At 52.4% G+C, this 18,263-nt stretch overlaps 2 protein-coding genes across 4 annotated transcripts; one reads left to right on the top strand and one right to left on the bottom strand.

The window, feature by feature from the left end:
• The first annotated feature begins 294 nt into the window (after positions 1 to 294).
• On the top strand, positions 295 to 7,522 carry GEMIN4 (gem nuclear organelle associated protein 4). Its single transcript, XM_055577002.1, has 2 exons — positions 295 to 493; positions 4,163 to 7,522. The coding sequence occupies exons 1-2, from the start codon at positions 484 to 486 to the stop codon at positions 7,330 to 7,332; spliced, it is 3,180 nt and encodes a 1,059-aa protein (XP_055432977.1). The 5' UTR covers positions 295 to 483; the 3' UTR covers positions 7,333 to 7,522.
• A 434-nt stretch (positions 7,523 to 7,956) lies between these two features.
• On the bottom strand, positions 7,957 to 18,018 carry TLCD3A (TLC domain containing 3A). Of its 3 annotated transcripts, XM_055577005.1 has the most exons (6): positions 17,193 to 17,851; positions 16,664 to 16,747; positions 12,625 to 12,829; positions 11,130 to 11,225; positions 10,191 to 10,220; positions 7,957 to 8,303 (listed from the first exon to the last, which is right to left on the bottom strand). In XM_055577005.1, the coding sequence occupies exons 1-6, from the start codon at positions 17,312 to 17,314 to the stop codon at positions 8,289 to 8,291; spliced, it is 552 nt and encodes a 183-aa protein (XP_055432980.1). In that variant the 5' UTR covers positions 17,315 to 17,851; the 3' UTR covers positions 7,957 to 8,288. The 3 variants fall into 3 exon arrangements, with proteins under 3 accessions (XP_055432980.1, XP_055432979.1, XP_055432981.1); XM_055577004.1 differs by lacking the exon at positions 7,957 to 8,303 and having other exon boundaries at positions 8,520 to 10,220; positions 17,193 to 17,839; XM_055577006.1 differs by lacking the exons at positions 7,957 to 8,303; positions 10,191 to 10,220; positions 11,130 to 11,225; positions 12,625 to 12,829 and adding an exon at positions 14,030 to 15,713 and having other exon boundaries at positions 17,193 to 18,018.
• Positions 18,019 to 18,263: the final 245 nt, after the last annotated feature.

The raw sequence follows: 18,263 nt of genomic DNA, 5'->3' as shown, positions 1-18,263 counted from the left end.
GAGGGGTATTTAGTGAGAGTGAACAGTGGCGGGTGTCGGATTACAGGATGTTGGAGAATGCGAGGCCAAGGACAGAGCTAACGGGAAGGACCAACTGGAACCCAGGAAACGGGGGTTGCACTGACTCCTGGCTGCGCGAGGCGGGGACTGGGGGTGGGCGGTCCTTTGGGGGCGGGGCCCGGGGAGAGGGAGGGGCGGAGCACGGGTACGTGCCTGTTCGTTGGTGGGAGGACTCCGGCCGGTAGGGGGCGCTGTGGGCCTGGCGGTCCTGACGCCGCCGGCGGTTAGGCGGAACCGCGCTTGCGCGCGGGGCGGCGGAGGCCGGGTCTGTACCGCCCGGAGCCTGAGCTGAGACTGCGGGCTGGGGCCGAGGCACGGCCTATTGTCCCGCCCTCCGGGGCCGCCCATTGTGCCGTGACGCTTACGTCGCCCTCTCAGCGCGGAGAGGGAGGGGCGGCCCGTGCCGCCGCCGGAGTCGCCGCCATGGACCTAGGTGGGTGTTCAGCTTCCCAGGCCCGGACGCACGTGGGCCTCGGTCCCACAACCGGTGACCAGGCAGTACTGAGCGGGCCTGGGCTCAGGGAGGCCTCCGGACCGGGGAGGGAGTTGGGAAGGCGAGGGTGTCCTGGAGACCGGGGGTCGGGAGGCCGGGCTCTAGCCCACCACTCCTCCGCCCGCCACTGGCCAGCTCCAGGCCCCTTTCCTCGTGAAGGGCCCAGCGGATAAGAAGTTTGCGTTCCCGAGAGTTGTCAGGTTCGGGCACGTGCTTTGGAAAAGGCCGGGCTCCGGGAGCGCCTGGGAGAATCCGCTTGGATCCATGACAGTCTCATTCATTGAACGTCTGCTGAGTTCTTGAGCAAGTATCTGACTCTCTTGAGGTGCTCGTGGATAGAAGGAGATGATACCATATCCGTTTCACAGAGTTTGAGCAACTTTTCACTGAGGTCACGTGTGTACAGAGTCGAGCCTGGTGCCTTTGCGCAGGAGTAGCGTTCTTCAGACCAGCAGTTGTGGGCGCAGGTTGCAGCAGCCGAGGTGGCACGTGCCTCTTGAATACTCAGAGGCCAGGTCTCGGAGAAGGGAGTGGGGAGCTGGTATAAATATGCAGCTGCTTGCCCAGGGCCACCCCCCTCCTGCCAGACGTGCTCTTAAGGGCCTGAGACCCAGAGGCTGTCCTGGAAGAGCTGAGGTGAGGCTTCCTAAGGTGTGCCAGTATTAGGAGGCTGTAGAGGAATGTTCTGGTCCCTGCCTCCAGCCAGCTCCTCCATGGTGGGAGGGTAGAGTTGGAAGAGTTTGGAGCCTGCAGCTGCGGTGATCTCTCTCCCAGCCCCACTGCTTTGCAGTTCTGACGTCCTGAGCAAATTGCTTCTGAGTCTTAACGTTACCATATCTGAAACAGGAATGGTCCTCAAAAGGTTGATGTGACCATCAAAAGAGATCTTATATGCATACCAACCAGCACAGTGCCTGGTACAGAGTAAGCACTAATCAACATAAGGAGTGGGCACTCACAAGCACCAGTTAACCATAAGTGATAAAACACTTGGGATTTGCCCAACTATTAACTGCTTCTGGGACTTATTCTTTCAGGTAACACAAATGTCCCTGGAAGGTGAGTTTCCAGTTCCAAACATCTCAACTGAGCAGATAGTGCAATAAAATTGAATTTACAGAGTCAAAAGGGAGCCTATTTGGGGACCTTGGCAGAGCAGCCTGAGCCAGAAAGAAGGCCCAGAACCCCCAGGGATACTCCTCGGCAACCCAGCTCTTCCTGGGAGCCTGCCTCTACCTCTGCACAGCCAGGAGGAATGCCCTCAGGAACAGTGGGTTGCAGCAGAAAACAGTGGGTTTATGCTCGTAATGGAAAGGGCAGGATAGAACCCTGGCCCATGAAGATGGAGAAGCTGTGTCCTTGGGGGCACGAGGGACTGGCCCTGAGAAAGAGGGGAGAAGTCAGGAATATTAAAGAGTGAGCAGTGTTTGTACAGTGATTTAGGAAAGTGTACAGTGATTAGGAAGGTGTGTTTCTGTAAAGGAAACACACCTTCGAGAGCTCTGTGTCATGTTTCTGAGCTGGAGGAAGGCAAAGAATACGGGCAAGATTCTAGTTCTGCCCACGGTGGAAAGGTTTGGGGGAACCAGAGTTCATCAAGCACCTAATCGGGGTTTGTTCTTTTTTTGGTTGCACCCAGTCTTGGTTGTGACATGGGAGATCTCTTAGCTGGGGCATGTGGGATCTAGTTGCCTGACCAGGATTGAACCCTGCCTGGCCCTCTGCATTGGGAGCCTGGAGTTGTAACCACTGGACCACCAGGGAAGTTTCAGGCTCTTTGTCCTGACTCTTATTGTTGTTCAGTTGCTCAGGCATGTCAGACTCATTGTAGCTACATCTTATCTAACCCTGAGCAGCCCTGAGAGATGGGTTTGGGAGCCACCAATGGGCACAGACCCAATGCCAAGGGCTTGACTAGTATATACTGTTAATATTTGACCCTCACAGTCATAATGTGCAGTCTGTATTGTGCCCACTTATGCAGAAGGGAAGCTCAAAGAAGTAATCTGTCCAAGATGATACTGTCTTTGAATGGCTGAGCTAGGATTTAATATATGTCTGTCTAAACATCCCCTTCCTTGCTAAGTCTATGTCAATTCATGGCTCACTGAAGGAAGGATTCTTCTGAATCAAGTGCAGTCTTTTTTATCTATTTTCCTCTTGGTTTCTACAAAAGAAACCAGGACCCTTGGCGGCTTATTCTCTTCGATGGAAAAAAATGTAGGAATTGAATTGTTTCCTTAAAAGGCAGACCATTTGAAATCCATTTGCAAGACAAGATGTTTAGAGAAAAGTAGGAGGCAGGACTTGTCTGAGTGCAGCTGTGCCCGCAGCCCTGGTCCAGGCCCCTCCTAGTCTGTACTGTTACTTAGAAGCTCAGTGGTGTGTCCTGCAGTACGTACTTGGTGGCTGCTGTAGTTTGGTCCTGTCCTTGTGTTTTCTTTCTCTCTCTCAGCACTTCCTCTCCAAAGCCTCTGCTGGTCCATCCTTTGCTGGAGGGCCTCACCTCCAGGCAGATGCCTTGAGTCTCATTTCAAGGCTGACTTTCCAGCCCTCTGTTTCCATTCAGTCAGTTCAGTCGCTCAGTCATGTCTGACTCTTTGCGACCCCATGAATCGCAGCACGCCAGGCCTCCCTGTCCATCACCAACTCCCGGAGTTCACTCAAACTCATGTCCATTGAGTCGGTGATGCCATCCAGCCATCTCATCCTCTGTCGTCCCCTTCTCCTCCTGCCCCCAATCCCTCCCAGCTTCAGGGTCTTTTCCAATGAGTCAACTCTTCACATGAGGTGGCCAAAGTATTGGAGTCTCAGCTTCAACATCAGTCCTTCCAATGAACACTCAGGACTGATCTTTAGAATGGACTGGTTGGATCTCCTTGCAGTCCAAGGGACTCTCGAGTCTTCTCCAACACCACAGTTCAAAAGCATCAATTCTTCGGCACTCAGCTTTCTTCACACTCCAACTCTCACATCCATACATGACCACTGGAAAAACCATAGCCTTGACTAGACGGACTGGTGGACATCTCTAATGTTCTGCCTTCAAACTCCAAATGAATAAAACTGATCAGTGTTCCCTCCCAGCCCATTTCTTGTGTTCCCTGTGTTCAGTGGTGCCTGTTGTCTTCCCAGTTGCAGGCTAGAGAGCTTTGTTGTTATTTAATCGCTAAGTCATGTCCAACTCTTGTGACACCCCCTGGACTGTAAGCCTGCCAGGCTTCTCTGCCCATGGGATTTCCCAGGCAAGAATACTGGAGTGGGCTGCCATTTCCTTCTCCAGGGAATCTTCCTGACTGAGGGACTGAACCCAAGTCTCCTGCATTAACGGGCAGATTCTTTACCACTGAGCCGCCAGGGAAGCTTCTAGAGAGCTGGGAGTCCTTTTGGATTCCTCAGGTAAATCCTTTGACTCCAGCTCTGCAGCGGCTCCTGGAGCCACCCCTTTTTCCCCGCTCCCACCAATCTCACTCAGAACCCTTATCATCTGTACCCCTAATCATGACAGCCCTAATCAGGACAACCAACTGCTATCTCTCCCTAACCTCTGCTTATTGTTCTGGAAATGTTTTCACCACGTTCTATCCTGTTGGACTTCTGTCTTCACAGGACCTTTGAATATCTGTGAGGAAATGACTATCTTGCACGGGGGCTTCTTGCTGGCTGAGCAGCTGTTCCGCCCCAAAGCGCTGGCCGAACTGACCAAGTCTGACTGGGAGCACGTTGGGCGGCCCATTGTGGAGGCTCTGAGGGAGATCTCCTCTGCCACAGCCTGCTCCCAGCCCTTCGCCTGGAAGAAGAAAGCACTGATCATCATCTGGGCCAAGGTGCTACAGCCCTACCCCATCACCCCTTCCGACATGGAAACCCGCTGGCAGGAAGATGTGTTCTTCTCTGTGGGCAACATGATCCCCACCATCAATCACACGGTCCTCTTTGAGCTGCTCAAGTCGCTGGAGGCCTCTGGACTCTTTATCCAGCTCCTGATGGCCCTGCCCACCACTGTCTGCCGTGCGGAACTAGAGCGCTTTTTGGAGCACATGACTATCGACACTTCTTCCAAGGACGTGGCCTTCTTCCTCGACGTCTGGTGGGAAATGATGAAGCACAAGGGCAATCAGCAGGACCCCCTGCTCTCCCAGTTCCGGACAATGGCCCACAAGTACCTGTCCTCCTCCGATGACTTCTCCCACCCCCCGAAGAGGTTCAAGTCCGATCCAGATGTGTGTCCAACCATGCCCCTGCTGGCCATGCTGCTCACAGGGCTGAAACAAATCCAGGACAGGATCCTATGCCCCGGGATGAAGTGCTGCGCCTTAGCCAACTTGGCTGACATGCTGACCGTGTTTGCGCTGATGGAGGAGGATCCCCAGGAAGTGTCTGCGACCGTGTACTTGGACAAGCTGGCCACTGTGATCTCCGTGTGGAACTCGGACACCCAGAACCCGTATCACCAGCAGGCGCTGGCAGAGAAGGTGAAGGAGGCGGAGCGGGACATCAGCCTGACCTCCCTGGCCAGGCTGCCGAGCGAGACCATCTTCGTGGGCTTTGAGTTCCTGCGCAGCCTGCTGCAAGAGTGGGGGGAGGAGCTGCAGGCCTTGCTCAGGAGCAGCCAGGGGACCAGCTACGACAGCTTCCGGCTCTGCGACAGCCTGACCTCCTTCAGCCAGAACCTGAAGCTCTACCTGGACACCACCAGCCTGGCCAAGGAGGAGAGGCAGGTGGTCTCCGAGCTGGCAGAGTGCGTGGGGGACTTCCTGAGGAAGACAAATAGGGTGGTGAGGAGCAAGGGCGGTGAGCAGGACATCACCGCCTCCATCGCCATGGCCATCATCGAGCAGAAGATGGACCGCCACATGGAAATGTGCTACATCTTCGCCTCCGAGAGGAAGTGGGCCTTCTCGGACGAGTGGCTGTCCTGCCTGCTCAACAACCGGGCTCTCTTCCGAGAGCCGGGCCTGGTGTTAAAGCTGCTGGAGACGGTGATGGAAGTTGGCACGATAGACAGGGCCGTCTCCGAACCTCAGATCAAACAGGTGTTCGACTTGATCCTGGAGTGTTACACACACCTCTCTCTGCCAGATAAAAATAAAGTCCTCTCGGGGGTCCTGCTCTCCTGGGGGCGCAAGGGCCTCTCTGAGAAATTGTTAGCTCACTTGGAGGGCTTTCAGGAGGACCTCAACACGACTTTCAACCAGCTCACACAGAGCGCCTCTGAACAGGGCTTGGCTAAGGCTGTTGCTTCCGTGGCCCGCCTGGTCATCCTGCACCCGGAGATCACGGTGAAGAAGGTATGCAGCATGGCTGTGGTCAACCTCGGCACCCACAAGTTCCTGGCTCAGATTCTCACTGCCTTCCCCGCCCTCCGGTTCATGGAAGAGCAGGGGCCAGACCGCTCCACCACATTCATGGTGTCCTGCCTCAAAGAAACGGTTTGGACCAAGCTCTCGACACCCCGGGAGGAGAAGCAGTTTCTGGAGCTCCTGAGCTGCCTGGTGAGTCCTACAAAGCCCCAGGGGATTCCAGTTGCTGCTCTGCTCGAGCCGGATGAGGTACTAAAGGAGTTCGTCCTGCCTTTCTTGATGCTGGAGGTCAAAGAGGTGGACCTCAGTCTGAGGATCTTCGTCCAGACTCTGGAAGGGAGCACAAACCTGGAAGAATACTGGCTGCAGTCCTGCTCTCCGTTCCCGCTCATCTTCAGCCTGTGCCAGCTCCTTGATGGCTTCAGCAAATACTGGCAGCTCCCCAAGGAGAAGCGCTGTCTCCCCCTGGACGGGAAGGACCTGGCCATCCACATCCTGGAGCTCCTCTGTGAGGTGGTCTCAGCTAACGCCCACACCTTCTCCCCGGACACCTGGGTCAAGTCCCTGTCCTGGCTCCACCGGAAGCTGGAGCAGCTAGACTGGACTGTGGGCCTGAGACTGAAGAGCTTCTTTGAGGGCCACTTCAAGTGCGAGGTGCCAGCCACGCTCTTTGAGATCTGTAAGCTTTCTGAGGACGAGTGGACCTCTCAGGCCCACCCTGGGTATGGGCCTGGCACAGGCCTCCTGGCCTGGATGGAGTGCTCCTCCATCTCCAGCAGCATCTCCGAGCAGATGCTCGCACTCCTGGTGGTGGATGTGGGCAACCCTGAGGAGGTCAGGTTGTTCAGCAAGGGCTTCCTGGTGGCCCTGGTGCAGGTCATGCCATGGTGTAGCCCCCAGGAATGGCAGTGCCTTCACCAGCTGACCCGGAGACTGTTGGAGAAGCAACTCCTGCACGTCCCCTACAGCCTGGAGTATATACAGTTCGTTCCTCTGCTCAACCTGAAGCCCTTTGCCCAGGAGCTCCAGCTCTCCGTCCTCTTGCTTAGAGTTTTTCAGTTTCTCTGCAGCCAGAGCTGCCATAACTGGCTCCCCGTGGAGGGCTGGAGCCATGTGGTCAAGCTCCTCTGCAACAGTCTGACCAATCTCCTGGACTCCGTTCGGTTGATACAGTCGGTTGGCCCTTGGGCTCAAGGACAAGAGCAGGACCTGGCGCAGGAAACCCTGTTTTTCTATACCCAGGTCTTCTGCCATGTTCTGCACATCATGACCATGGTCCACCAGGAGGTCTGTGAACCTCTCTATGTCTTGGCCCTGGAGATCCTCACCTGCTACGAAACCCTGAGCAAGACCAACCCTTCCGTCAGCTCCTTGCTCCAGAAAGTAAACGAGCAGCGCTTCTTAAAGTCCATCGCCGAGAACATCAGCCCTGAGGAGCGGCGCCAAACCCTCCTGCAGAAGATCAGCAACTTCTGACCTCCATGGGTCAGAAAATAGCCGGGCCTCCGCTTGGCGGGCTGGATGGGGACTGGAGCAGAGAAGCAGAAACTTTTCAGTCATGTGGAATTGTACACAAGCCCCAAAATAAGACAATAACAGTGTAAAGAAAATAGTTTCTTAGGTATTTGTAACATACAGGTTGTAATAAAATTCTTTTTGAGTTTCACCTTGCCTCTTTTGAGTCTTTCTCAGTGGTCTTGGCTCCTCAATACACTCTGAAACTGGGCTCAGCTTGACCTGATCACTTAGCTAGGGGGAACATGTTCATCATTGGACTTCTCCCAGAAATAAGTCTAAAGGTGAAACACTCAGGTAGACAGATTATAAGGCACATGTGTTCTTTTGCACTGAAACTCTTAAGAGACACTTTGTGGTGTCTTGGAAAGGGCAGGACCTAGGAAAAGGACTCTTTTTCTTCTACCACTTAGCCAAGTGATTTGTGTGCCCACAAGGCCTGCAGCCACTGTAAAAGGAGGAGGTTGGGCCAAGAACATTAGATGTTGGGGGGTAGGTCAGTGACCTCAGGAAAATGGGTGTCCTGAGTTAAGAACTTCTGCCCCGCATGTTAACTCCATCTATTCACTGGGTCCCTAAGGGGCTGTACTGAGACTGGTAAACACAGCACAGACGAGTTCAAAGGATGGATGCAGTTATCTTCTGCCTAGGATGGGTTGTCATGGTTTTGAAAAACATGGGAGTGGAAGATGGTGTGTGTGGAGGCATGAAAAGGCAAATTTAAGGCTGTCCAGGATGTATTACAGAACTTGGAGGACTGGTGAGATGTTTAATTGGGAGGCAAGGAAGGACAGATCCATACTCCCCATCATAGTGAGGCAGTATTCGGGTTCCCTCCTGCTTCCTTAAGGTTCGGGTTCGGGTTAGTGGGCTGGCTCTGTCTGTGGCCTACAATCGGGTTTCCACCCTCCTGACTCCTAGTTGGGATTCACCTAGGAAGAGAAGAAAGGGCCTGAAGTTATGTGACCACTGGGTGTGAAGTCGAGAACCCTTGGCACCATGAATTACAGAAACACTTTAGAGTGAGGTATGAACGAGGCCCTCCTAGAGGCTGAAAGTGTTCACACATCCCTTCCCCGCAACAGCCCACCTCTGCCAGTTGCATGGATAAGAACACAGACCAGAAACACAGACACACAGTCACTTACTGGAAGTCGGCATGAATGTATTTCACAAATGAGAATTAAGTTGGAAAATATTAGTGCAATTTAATCACCACAGGGGTGATTAGTAAAGATATACTAATAGTAAACAAAACAGTAAAAAAATTACAGCATTTTTTTTAAATGGCACCCATTAAAGACCGAAAGAGTCAAAATTTGAGACACTGTCACACATTCAGTACTTTAAAAAGTTCACAGACAACAATGAATTAAAAGGCACTTTTAAAAAAAAAATCTAGATTTTCACTACCATTTGGGAAGAAATTCTATGGTAGCAGTTTCTAAAATCCTTTCTTACTGTTAAGGAATAATTAGTGTTGGCACCAGAGGATGCTATTTGCAAATGGTAGGTAGGAGTCAGTCCACAGGACATATTTGGGCCAGGGCTGTCTTGCCCTCTTGCTCTCCAGCCTTCTGTGGCTAAATGGTGGTAACCCAGAGAGGAACAGGCTTTGGACCACAAGCTCTGGCTTATCAGGAGGCCGTCTAGATGAGACACCTCACGGTTTGGAATACTGAAGTCCATCCTACTCCATAGGAAAAGGAGTGTCAAAGAGTGGGGTCACCCAGTGAATAGCTCAGCAGCCGTCATCTTGTGTTACCCCTGTAGTTTTTAACAAGAGCATCCTGTATGTGTGGATATGGGGGAAGCTGGGCTTGAGGGTGCTTAAAAAGGGAACAGTATCTTACCCATTGACAACAAGCTCATAAGTTTGACATTGGTCTTTCCAAGTCAGCCTGCAGAGGTGCTGACCCATGGGCCTTCCTACCTATTCAGGTGCTTCAGGCTCCCATCCCTGCCTCCTACTGCACCCCGCCAGAGAGACTTCTGATTGGAAGTCAGTAGACAGGATTTATGTTGGCACATGGATGAGAGAATGAGGCAAAGGACCAACGGGTTATTTAGTAAACAATAAAAAAAACTACCTACCCACAGTGATTTTTCCCAGGCCAGCATTACAAAAAATTACATAAAGAACCAAGTCATCACTTGCTTCTGCTGGCCCAGCTTGTAGATACTGCCCTGAGTGGTTGGAAAGGTGGAGAGCCACCAATATTAGGACCAGGCAGGTGCCCAGCTGCTTAGCACCTTGGTACCCCTTTCTCCACACCCCCTGTTTCTACCTCCCAGAGCCCTGGAGGTAAGACCCAAGGAAGGATCCTTGGGCTTTGCATTAAAACCACCTCGCTGCCAGTGGAGCTCTGACAGGATCCAACAGTTGTTACTAAGGGAAAAAGTGCTTTTGCAAAAGGGGCAGGTTAGAAGAGGGGGGTGATAGTGAATATCCTTTAGAAAAACTCAAATCCATCTGCTGAACAATACCCAAAAGGCTGAGGCCACCCGAGACACAATTTGCAATTTGGTCCAGGGAATACTGAGTGGAGGCGGCCTCACTGCCTGACTCATGGGAGCCGTCAACTGTCCTTTTTGGCTGGAGGAACATCAAAGAGCCGGGCTGCCTTTTTGCACAGCAGAGAGAACCAGTAGATCTGTGGCGCGATGAGGAAAGCATTGGCCACGTTGCAGTGGAAAGGAATGTGGAAGGGCACTCGGAGCAGGCTCAGGCCCTGCTGCCGGCCGTAGGACCAGTACATGAAAGGGAAGAGGAGGATCCGACACAAGAAGAAAGTGGTCAGCGTGAGGATTCCGTTCACCTTGTACAGCAAGGAGTGCTGCCGCTGTAGCTGCAAAAGAAGAGGGAAGGAGAAAGCAAGGTCACCTTCGGGTTGTGACCAGCCTGAGTCCCACAATGTACAGGCCAAGCGTCTCCTTTTCCAACACTTGTAGAAAAGATGATTAAGTACTGCTGTATTGATACATGCTTACGGTCCCATATTTTTTCCGGCAGTGATATGGAAGCCACCCAGCTGACAGGAGCCCGGAAACAGCAGATTAGAAAATCTGTGGACTTCCCTGGTGGTCCAGTGGTTAAGAATCCGCCGGCCAATGCAGGGGACACGGACTCAATCCCTGGTCTGGGAAGATTCCACATGCCTCGGGGCAACTAAGCCCGAGTGCCACAACTACTGAGTCCTCACACAGGAGAAGCGACAATGAGAAGCCCACGCACAAGGCTGAGTAGCCCCCAGCCGCTGCAACTAGAGGAAAACAACTCGAGAGCACCAGTGAAGACCCAGTGCAACCGAAACAATTTTAAAAACACTTACGACCAGGAAAAATTATATATAAAGTGAAAGTCACTCAGTCATGTCCGACTGTGCGATTCCATGGACTGTAGCCCACAAGGCTCCTCTGTCCGTGAAATTCTCCAGGCAAGAATACTGGAGTGAGTAGCCATTTTCTTCTCCAGAGGATGTTCCCCACCCAGGGATTAAACCTGGGTCTCCTGGATTGCAGGAAGATTCTTTACTGTCTGAGCCACCATAAAGAACTGGATCAAATGTGAAATCAAACATACAATTTCACCCCCACTGGCTTTGAAGACCAACTGACCTTTAAGTCTGTTCAGGGGGTCTCCTACCCCACTATTCGTAGCACTAAAGGGATTTCTCCAATCACTCCCACTCCTAATCTCCAAGGAAAAGCAGAGTCGGTTCCCTTGGCATTATTTCTGCCACCCCACCCATACATGCCTGGATCAGAATTCTGCCCAGCGATACAAATGGAGTGCTCAGTTCTGCTGTGAAGATGCAGCCGACAAAGAAGTCCCCAAGCTCTCCCCTGAGCTTCTGCAGACGAAAAGAGGAAAGGGGAAATAAGTAATGGAGGTTGAGGAGCCACCGGAAGGAAGGTTCTTAACTGGGGCTATTGGAAAGGGTAACCTTGAGCAACCGTGTGGGGGCGGGGGTGGGGGGAAGTACTCAATGGGCCGGTGCAGACCAGCTCACACTGGGGGGCCTCCACAGTGCCTAGAATCCCCAGGGTCCAAAGGCAACCGCTGGACTTTCGGGTGTCCACTTAGTCCTGTCAAGGGCACTGAAGCCAGATCAGTTCCATAAAATGCGTGCCAGGCCTCATGCTTGATGTTAGGGTCCCAACAGAGAGTCTTGTCAACATCACGCCCTCTTGCTTCTCCTCTTATCCTTTCAGGAAAGCAGCACAGTGTACCCCCGAGGGGAGGTATAGAAACTCTCAGAGCCCCACTTTCTTCATCTACCATAGAGGGCTAACAGTCTCTCTAATTATCACGTCTGATTGCTTGAGTGTGTGCTAAGTTGCTTCAGTCATGTCTGACTCCTTGCAACCCCATGGACTGTAGCCGCCAGGCTCCTCTGCCCATGGGATTCTCCAGGCAAGAATACTGGAGTGGGTTGCTGTTTCCTCCTCCAGGGGATCTTCCCGACCCAGGGATCAAACGCTCGTCTCCTGTGGCTCCTGCATTGCAGGCGGATACTGCTGAGCAACCAGGGAACTCATGTCTAATTATTTCTAATAATTTCTAATGATTATTAGAAAGCTGTGAGTTTTTAAACCAAGCACCTGTCACCCGGTAGGTCCTCGGGAATGACTCATTACCCACTCTGCATTCCCATTTCTCTTCCTTGTTGGGTGAGGTTTTTTATGGGGGGAAAAAAGCAGATTGGGGAAGAAATTAAGAGACTGTTTTGAGAGTCTCTGCTTTTGTGACATCAAAATAATGTATACAGCCCTCTCTGTGTACTATTAGGGCAAATAACCAGTTGATGGAGCTACTCTCATTTCTTTAAACAGTCTTTATGTTGTATATTGGTTTTTATCTTAAAAAAAATTTTTTTTTATTATTTTACCATGCCAGGTCTTAGTTGCAGCATGTGGGATCTAGTTCCCTGACCAGGGATCGAACCCAGGCTCCCTGTACTGGGAGTTTGGAGTTTTAGCCACTGGATCACTAGGGAAGTCCCTTGTTTTTATCTTCAATGAACTAAAGGCAGACCCTTTGACAAATGCTGGAGAAGCCCTGAGGGCTAGGGGATCACCAGTGAGGAGGACCAGAAGTTTCAGATGTAATTCCTCCCTACACTGTGGCAGCAGCTGGCAGGAGGGCGGCAGGTGAGGCAGCAAAGGGGAGGAAAAGGGGGAATCTGATGGTCGGGGTGCCCGGTTCAACAAGAGGAACGAGTGACCTGGTGGCTGTCGGGAGGCCATTACCTGGGCAATGGGCACAAGGACAAGCAGAATGAACACGTGGTGTGTGATCATGAGGCGGTTTTTGCTTAGGAAGTTTCGAAAAATGGTGAGGGAATGTTTGCTGCTCTGGTCCCCGGCTCGATACCATTCACAGAGGTACATGGCATAGGTGTCATAGATCATGTAGGGAATCAAAAACCAGACATACTCTCGAGCAAGCCAGTGCCTGAAAGAAAGCATATACACGGTCCAGGAAGTAATTATGGGTATCAACTCTGAAGGCTCACAGCCAGCCTCCACTTAAACACATTTGCTTTGGCTTTGTACCTCATCAGCTGTCTTGACCCCAGATACTTTACAGTGAAGATGCTGGAACTGACAGGGCGAGTGAACAACTTTCTTTAAATTTACAGGGCAAACTTCTAAGTGCCAAAGGCTTAGAAAGCAAGGATTCCCTCAGCACCCTGTGTTTCGGTGACTTGCCATCACTATTTGCCTACTCGTTTGTAATGGATTTTCTGGTACTGCAATACAGGCTGACTTTGAGGTAGATACCTCTAGCAATGATTCAATCGCCCCACCAAGAAACTGGTTTGGAAGGTGGCCCACATCCCAAATCCAATATTTCCAGTTTTACTCCACTTGTTACTCAGCAGTTGAGTTTCTCTTAACATCTGTTTGCAACCCCACTCTAGGGAGTTTCTGGGAAGTGGCCCTGGCCATTTTCTTTATAACTGCACAACTGAACTCGGTGTCACTCATTAAGAAAACCGTGTCTGGAAACGAGCCCAGATCTCAAGGACTACCTTACATCGGACAGATACCCAAAGAGAACCCAGGACAAAAGACAAGTGTTCCCATTTACTTGTCCAAAGGGGTTGAATCAATATTTGCTAAGTCAAAATGATAGTTTTATCACTGTCCCAGAGCAGATTTGAAGGGAAGTCTCTACATAATTTTGGAAATTTTGGTCCCAAAAGAGCCATTCTACAGAAAATATATGTGAAAAAAAATTAAAATGATGTACTATCTGGAGAAGGATTAGACTCACCAAATCAGCTAAGTTTAACAGTGCGCCCACGTGTTTGGTAGATGAAACATTTCACTGTTATGTGGCTGAGACTACCCAAACATCAGAATCGCCTGCAGTGATTGTTCAGGGCTTGATATCCCAGAGACGACACATGGTGTGCCAAGGGCCTCACATCTGTATCTTTACCTTTGTCCCGGGTGACTTAACCAAAGGAGCCCATCCACTGAACAGGGAACATTGGGAATATATAGAGTGCCATTCACATTCCGGTTCCTGAATCATTCCACACTTACCACAGCAAAACTCAAGAATGAGTAAGCTGTGAAAGAGGCAAACAAGTAATGGCAAATTTAATATTCATGCAGGTAAATTAACAGCCAAGTTCCACGGAGGTAAAAAAAGATGCAATATTTATTCTACTGCCCATCTGTGGTCTCCACCCCTTTCTTGAAGCAATCCCAATTAAAACAACTATGAACAGCTACTAGAAGCTCAGCTGAAATATAACTGACCTCTCCCCTTGAGCGAATCCCAGGGTTTTAAAATTTTGCACACGGTACCAATTCAATAAGATGAGAAAGTGTGGCTGTCAGAAGAATTCCCCAAAGATTTACTAGCAAGCAATCTGGATTATAATCTTAGCTACCACTAGCCTGGACCTGAACTACTTCTTTTATTAAATGAAGATAATAATCCTTGTCTTACTTCCCTGATAAAGTCATTGTGAAGATTAGAAAGTCAAAAGTATGAGAGTCCTTTTATTTATTTACTTATTGGCCATACCGCCATGGCTTGTGGGATCTTAGTTCTCCAAGCAGGGGCTGAACCTGGGCCCTTGGCAGTGAACGCATGCAGTCCTGACCACTGGACCTCCAGGAAATTCCTGATGAGAGTCCTTTTATTTTACTTTTTAAATTATATGTGTTTATTTTGGGCTGTGGTGGGTCCTCATCACCGCGCAGGCTTTTCTCCAGTTGCGGTGAGCCGGGGCTACTCTTTGCAATGGTTCTCGTTTCAGAGCTTGGGCTCTAGGGCTAGAGGACTTCAGTAGTCGCAGCTCCTGGGCTCCAGAGCACAGGCTCTACAGGTGTGGTGCATGGGTTCCGTTGCTCCGCAGCATGTGGGATCTTCCCAGATCAGCGATTGAACCTGTGTCTCCTGCATTGGCAGGCAGATTCTTTACCACTGAGCCACTGGTGAGCCCTGAGAGTCCTTTTAAATGTAAAAAGTACTGTCCAAATGTAAGTGCTTAGGGAATTCCCTGGTGGTCCTCTGTTTAGGACCCTACGCTGTCACTGCTGGCAGATCACTGGTCAGGGAACTAAGATCTAGCAAGCCTCACAGTATGGCCAAAACAAACAAACAAACAAAAGTAAGTGCTTAAATAGAGAAACTGCCTAGAGTTGTGACTCTCAGCCCTTTTAAGGATCTGGATCTCTTTAAGATGATGATGAAAGCCCTGGCCCCACACCACATTCTGCATATAATTTGGGAAGATTCATAGACACCTCCTCCTACCTACAGACATTCTATATGAAGGCCTAAAGTTCAAGGGCATATGATAGAAACATATTTGGATGAACAGACTATGAATCCCGAAGGCTTATTCCCTGCCCCCAGATGATCTAGGTGCCTTTAGAGCATCCTTGTACATCCATGTAAGGTGAGGGTGGTGTCTGTCTCCATTCTGCAAGCAGAGAATGAATCTAAGGCATAAAGTTACACAAAAGAAGGACCCTGAAAGCCAAACGCAGATGCCCAAGCTCCTGAGACACAGGGCTAAAGAACTGAAAGGTAATCGTGTGCAGACCTCTTTTCTGAAATGTGTAGCAGCTCTCTGCAGCTTGCCCAGGAGTGCTGTGGGGCTGCATCTGCCTTTATCTCTGCAAAGGAGGCGCGTGTCAAGTTTGACCTGACAGACTAGAGTGAGGGAGCTTGCTCCACCATCAGAAAATGCTCAATTAAAATACATATTGAATCCAGCCAAGCAAAAGCTGTTAGCCTTAGATGTATGCAGTCAGTCACTTGACCTGTCTTCTCTCAGCATCTACAGTGTGTTGCCAATAGCTGGTCTTGTCTAAAAAGAGGCAAAAGAAGAAAAGCACAAACATTACGATGGCAGGACAAATCCCAAGTAAGATCTGGGCATGGAATCTGCAGGCCACAGTGAGTTAGATGCCCCACTCAGGCTCCCCTGCCATTCCAGTCCAAACAGGTAAAAAGCAGGGCATTAAAGCAAGTCACCATGAGAAAGGGATCAGGACAGGCTATTAACTTTCCCCGCACATTTGACAGCCGCTCTTCAATTTATCTGTGAGGAAGAAAGAGTGATTCTGAGAAGACAAATGAAAAGGATGGCTTTAAAAGTGGGGGGTGAGATGGTGGGAACCACCATTGCACAGGTCTAAATACTATACAAAGTAAAGTCCATGTCTTTATGATATGTTTTACCAGATGCACATTTGCTGCCCCAGCCCTGGACTGAGCTCTAACACACACAGGAGTCAGTTTTCCAAAAGCTCCAGAAAACTCTTCATCACCTTCATCTTTCAGAGGAAAGAGGAAAGTAGCATTTATAAGGAAAGGGATGAGGTGTTTTGTTCCTTTCCTTAGGAGGGCTCTGCTAACCACCCTGGACATACCTTGGCTCTGGAGTCCAGAGCAGAACCCCAGGGAGGTCATTTAAAAGCATCAAAAGCCTTACTTTCACTTGTAAGTAATTTTCACATGTATCAATCGCATAAAGAACTTGGGTCGATAGACCACACTGTCCTCTAATACACCTTAAATGAGACTCAAGTCTCTAAATGGCATTCTCTAGCATTTATTTCTAAGCTGGCGATGCTGAAGAAGGTGAGGAGAGGAGGGAACGAACTATGGTGCCCAAGTTTCACCCATTAATCAGCTGTCTGCTGGCTTACTCTGATAAAGAACCAGTGCCTGGGAGCCACTCAACTGTGGAAACCTCCAAAGAGTCTGGGGCTGTGATTTGTGTAGCTTTCAATCGGCATCCGCATCAGATGTTACCTGTCGGTGATCACGTCGCTGCAGGAGCGGATGACGATGATCCCAGACCCGGTGGCCAACACAGCCTGTGCTGATGAAACCAGCCTAACGTGCGGCAGAAAAGAGAAACGGGGTGGGGTAGGGTGGTGAAGAGCGCCCTCAATCCAGTCTCACGGACAGCATGAAGCCAGAACCCTGCAAACTGACTTTCCCCAGGCTGCCGGGGCAGCGAGGGCCGCCACCCCGCTCCCGACCCTCAAAGCCATTGGTAGATGTCGGAGGTCGGGTCATCAGCGCGGGCAGCCGACCCCCGCTTCTGGCCACCCCCACCCCTCCCCGGCAACCGCCTCCAGACACCTCCGTCTTCCTCCGTCCCTCCGGGGCAGGACGCACAGGGTCCTCGGAGCGCTCTGGCCGGCACCGCGGAGGGGCGAGGACCCGGGAGGCAGCCCCCTCGCTTCCTGTCGCCCCCCTTTTCCGCCCTGGGCTCGGCGCGGGGCGGGCGCGGCCGGGGCGGATAGCCGGGTGGCGACGCGGGCTCGCCCCGTACCTGGTGCTGATCATCACGCAGTCGTGGTGGGTCCAGGCGGGCCGCGCGCGCCGCAGCCCCCAGGTGCAGACCCCGAAGAGCCCCGGGAAGAAGAGCGAGCCCCAGGCCAGCGGCAGCAGCATGGGTGCTTGGGCTCGGCCGCCTCGCTCGGCGCCCTCGGCGTGGCTCGGTTGGCTCCGCGCGCGCGGCTCGGGGACTGGCGCGGCCCGCCCGCCCCTATTTCTACCCCCCGCTCTCCGCTCCCGTCCCGGCCCGCCGCGAATCTGCCCGCCGCCGGGCGATGGCCCGGAGCTCGCGGCGCCACTCCCCGCGTGACCAGGCCGCGGACCGCGATAGGCGCGGGCCGGCCGGGCGGGGCGGGGTCTCGCCGCCGCCGCCCCTGGGCCGGAGGCTGCCCCGGCTTCCCCGGCCGGCCGGCGAGTGGGCGGCGGCGGGACCTACTGCCCGCCGGGCCCTGAGCGCGCCGATGCTGCGCCCCCGACCCGCGGCGCGCCAGTGGCCGCCGCCCGGCCGAGGCCGTGGGGGCAGCGCCGAGGCTCTCGCGGCTTCTGTTCCGTCACTGCGGACGCCTCCCCCTCCCGCGGGGACCCGCGCGGCCAACCAACCGCCTCGCACCTGCCCTCCCCAGCCCCGGGCCAGGCAGTGGGTGGGGGAGGACCCGAGAGAGCCAGGTAGGAAAAGGCGCCGGGCCGGGACCCCCAGAGCAGCGGGGTGGGGTGAGCCGCGGGCCAGGGGCGTGGCCCGGCGCTATCCGGGCGGTGGGCGTCTCTCAGGCGAAGGGAGGAGAGGGCGGGTGGGCTGGTGGCGTCCGCCTGCGCGGCTTGTCTATGAAGCACTCTAGCTTCCAAGTGGGATTCTTAAGGAAATGGTCTCTCTGCCGGCCAAAGATGGCTTTTCCACGTCCTGCCAACTGCTCAACTTTCTCCAGGGGAGCATCGCTCCGAGAAACATGAAATCCTGAATCCAGCAGTTCCTCTCTCAAACCCCACAGGGCGGTGGGGTCTCAGTATTGCGGTGCTGTCTCTTGGCTTAGGGGCAAGATACCATCCCGCCCTGGTGACTGTTGTTGTT

The sequence above is a fragment of the Bubalus kerabau genome, chromosome 4 (genome assembly GCF_029407905.1).
Source record: "Bubalus kerabau isolate K-KA32 ecotype Philippines breed swamp buffalo chromosome 4, PCC_UOA_SB_1v2, whole genome shotgun sequence".
Taxonomy (NCBI): Eukaryota; Metazoa; Chordata; class Mammalia; order Artiodactyla; family Bovidae; genus Bubalus; species Bubalus kerabau.
The sequence above is the reverse complement of the archived record's forward strand: the minus strand, read 5'-3'. Positions and strand labels throughout refer to the sequence as shown.

Coding starts and splice junctions, on each gene's coding strand:
- TLCD3A (XM_055577004.1), bottom strand. CDS start 17,314: ATGCTGCTGCCGCTGGCCTGGGGCTCGCTCTTCTTCCCGGGGCTCTTC. Junction 16,748..17,192: donor TGCGTGATGATCAGCACCAG/GTACGGGGCGAG, acceptor GCCGCACGTTAG/GCTGGTTTCATCAGCACAGG. Junction 12,830..16,663: donor AGCGACGTGATCACCGACAG/GTAACATCTGAT, acceptor GCTTTCTTTCAG/GCACTGGCTTGCTCGAGAGT.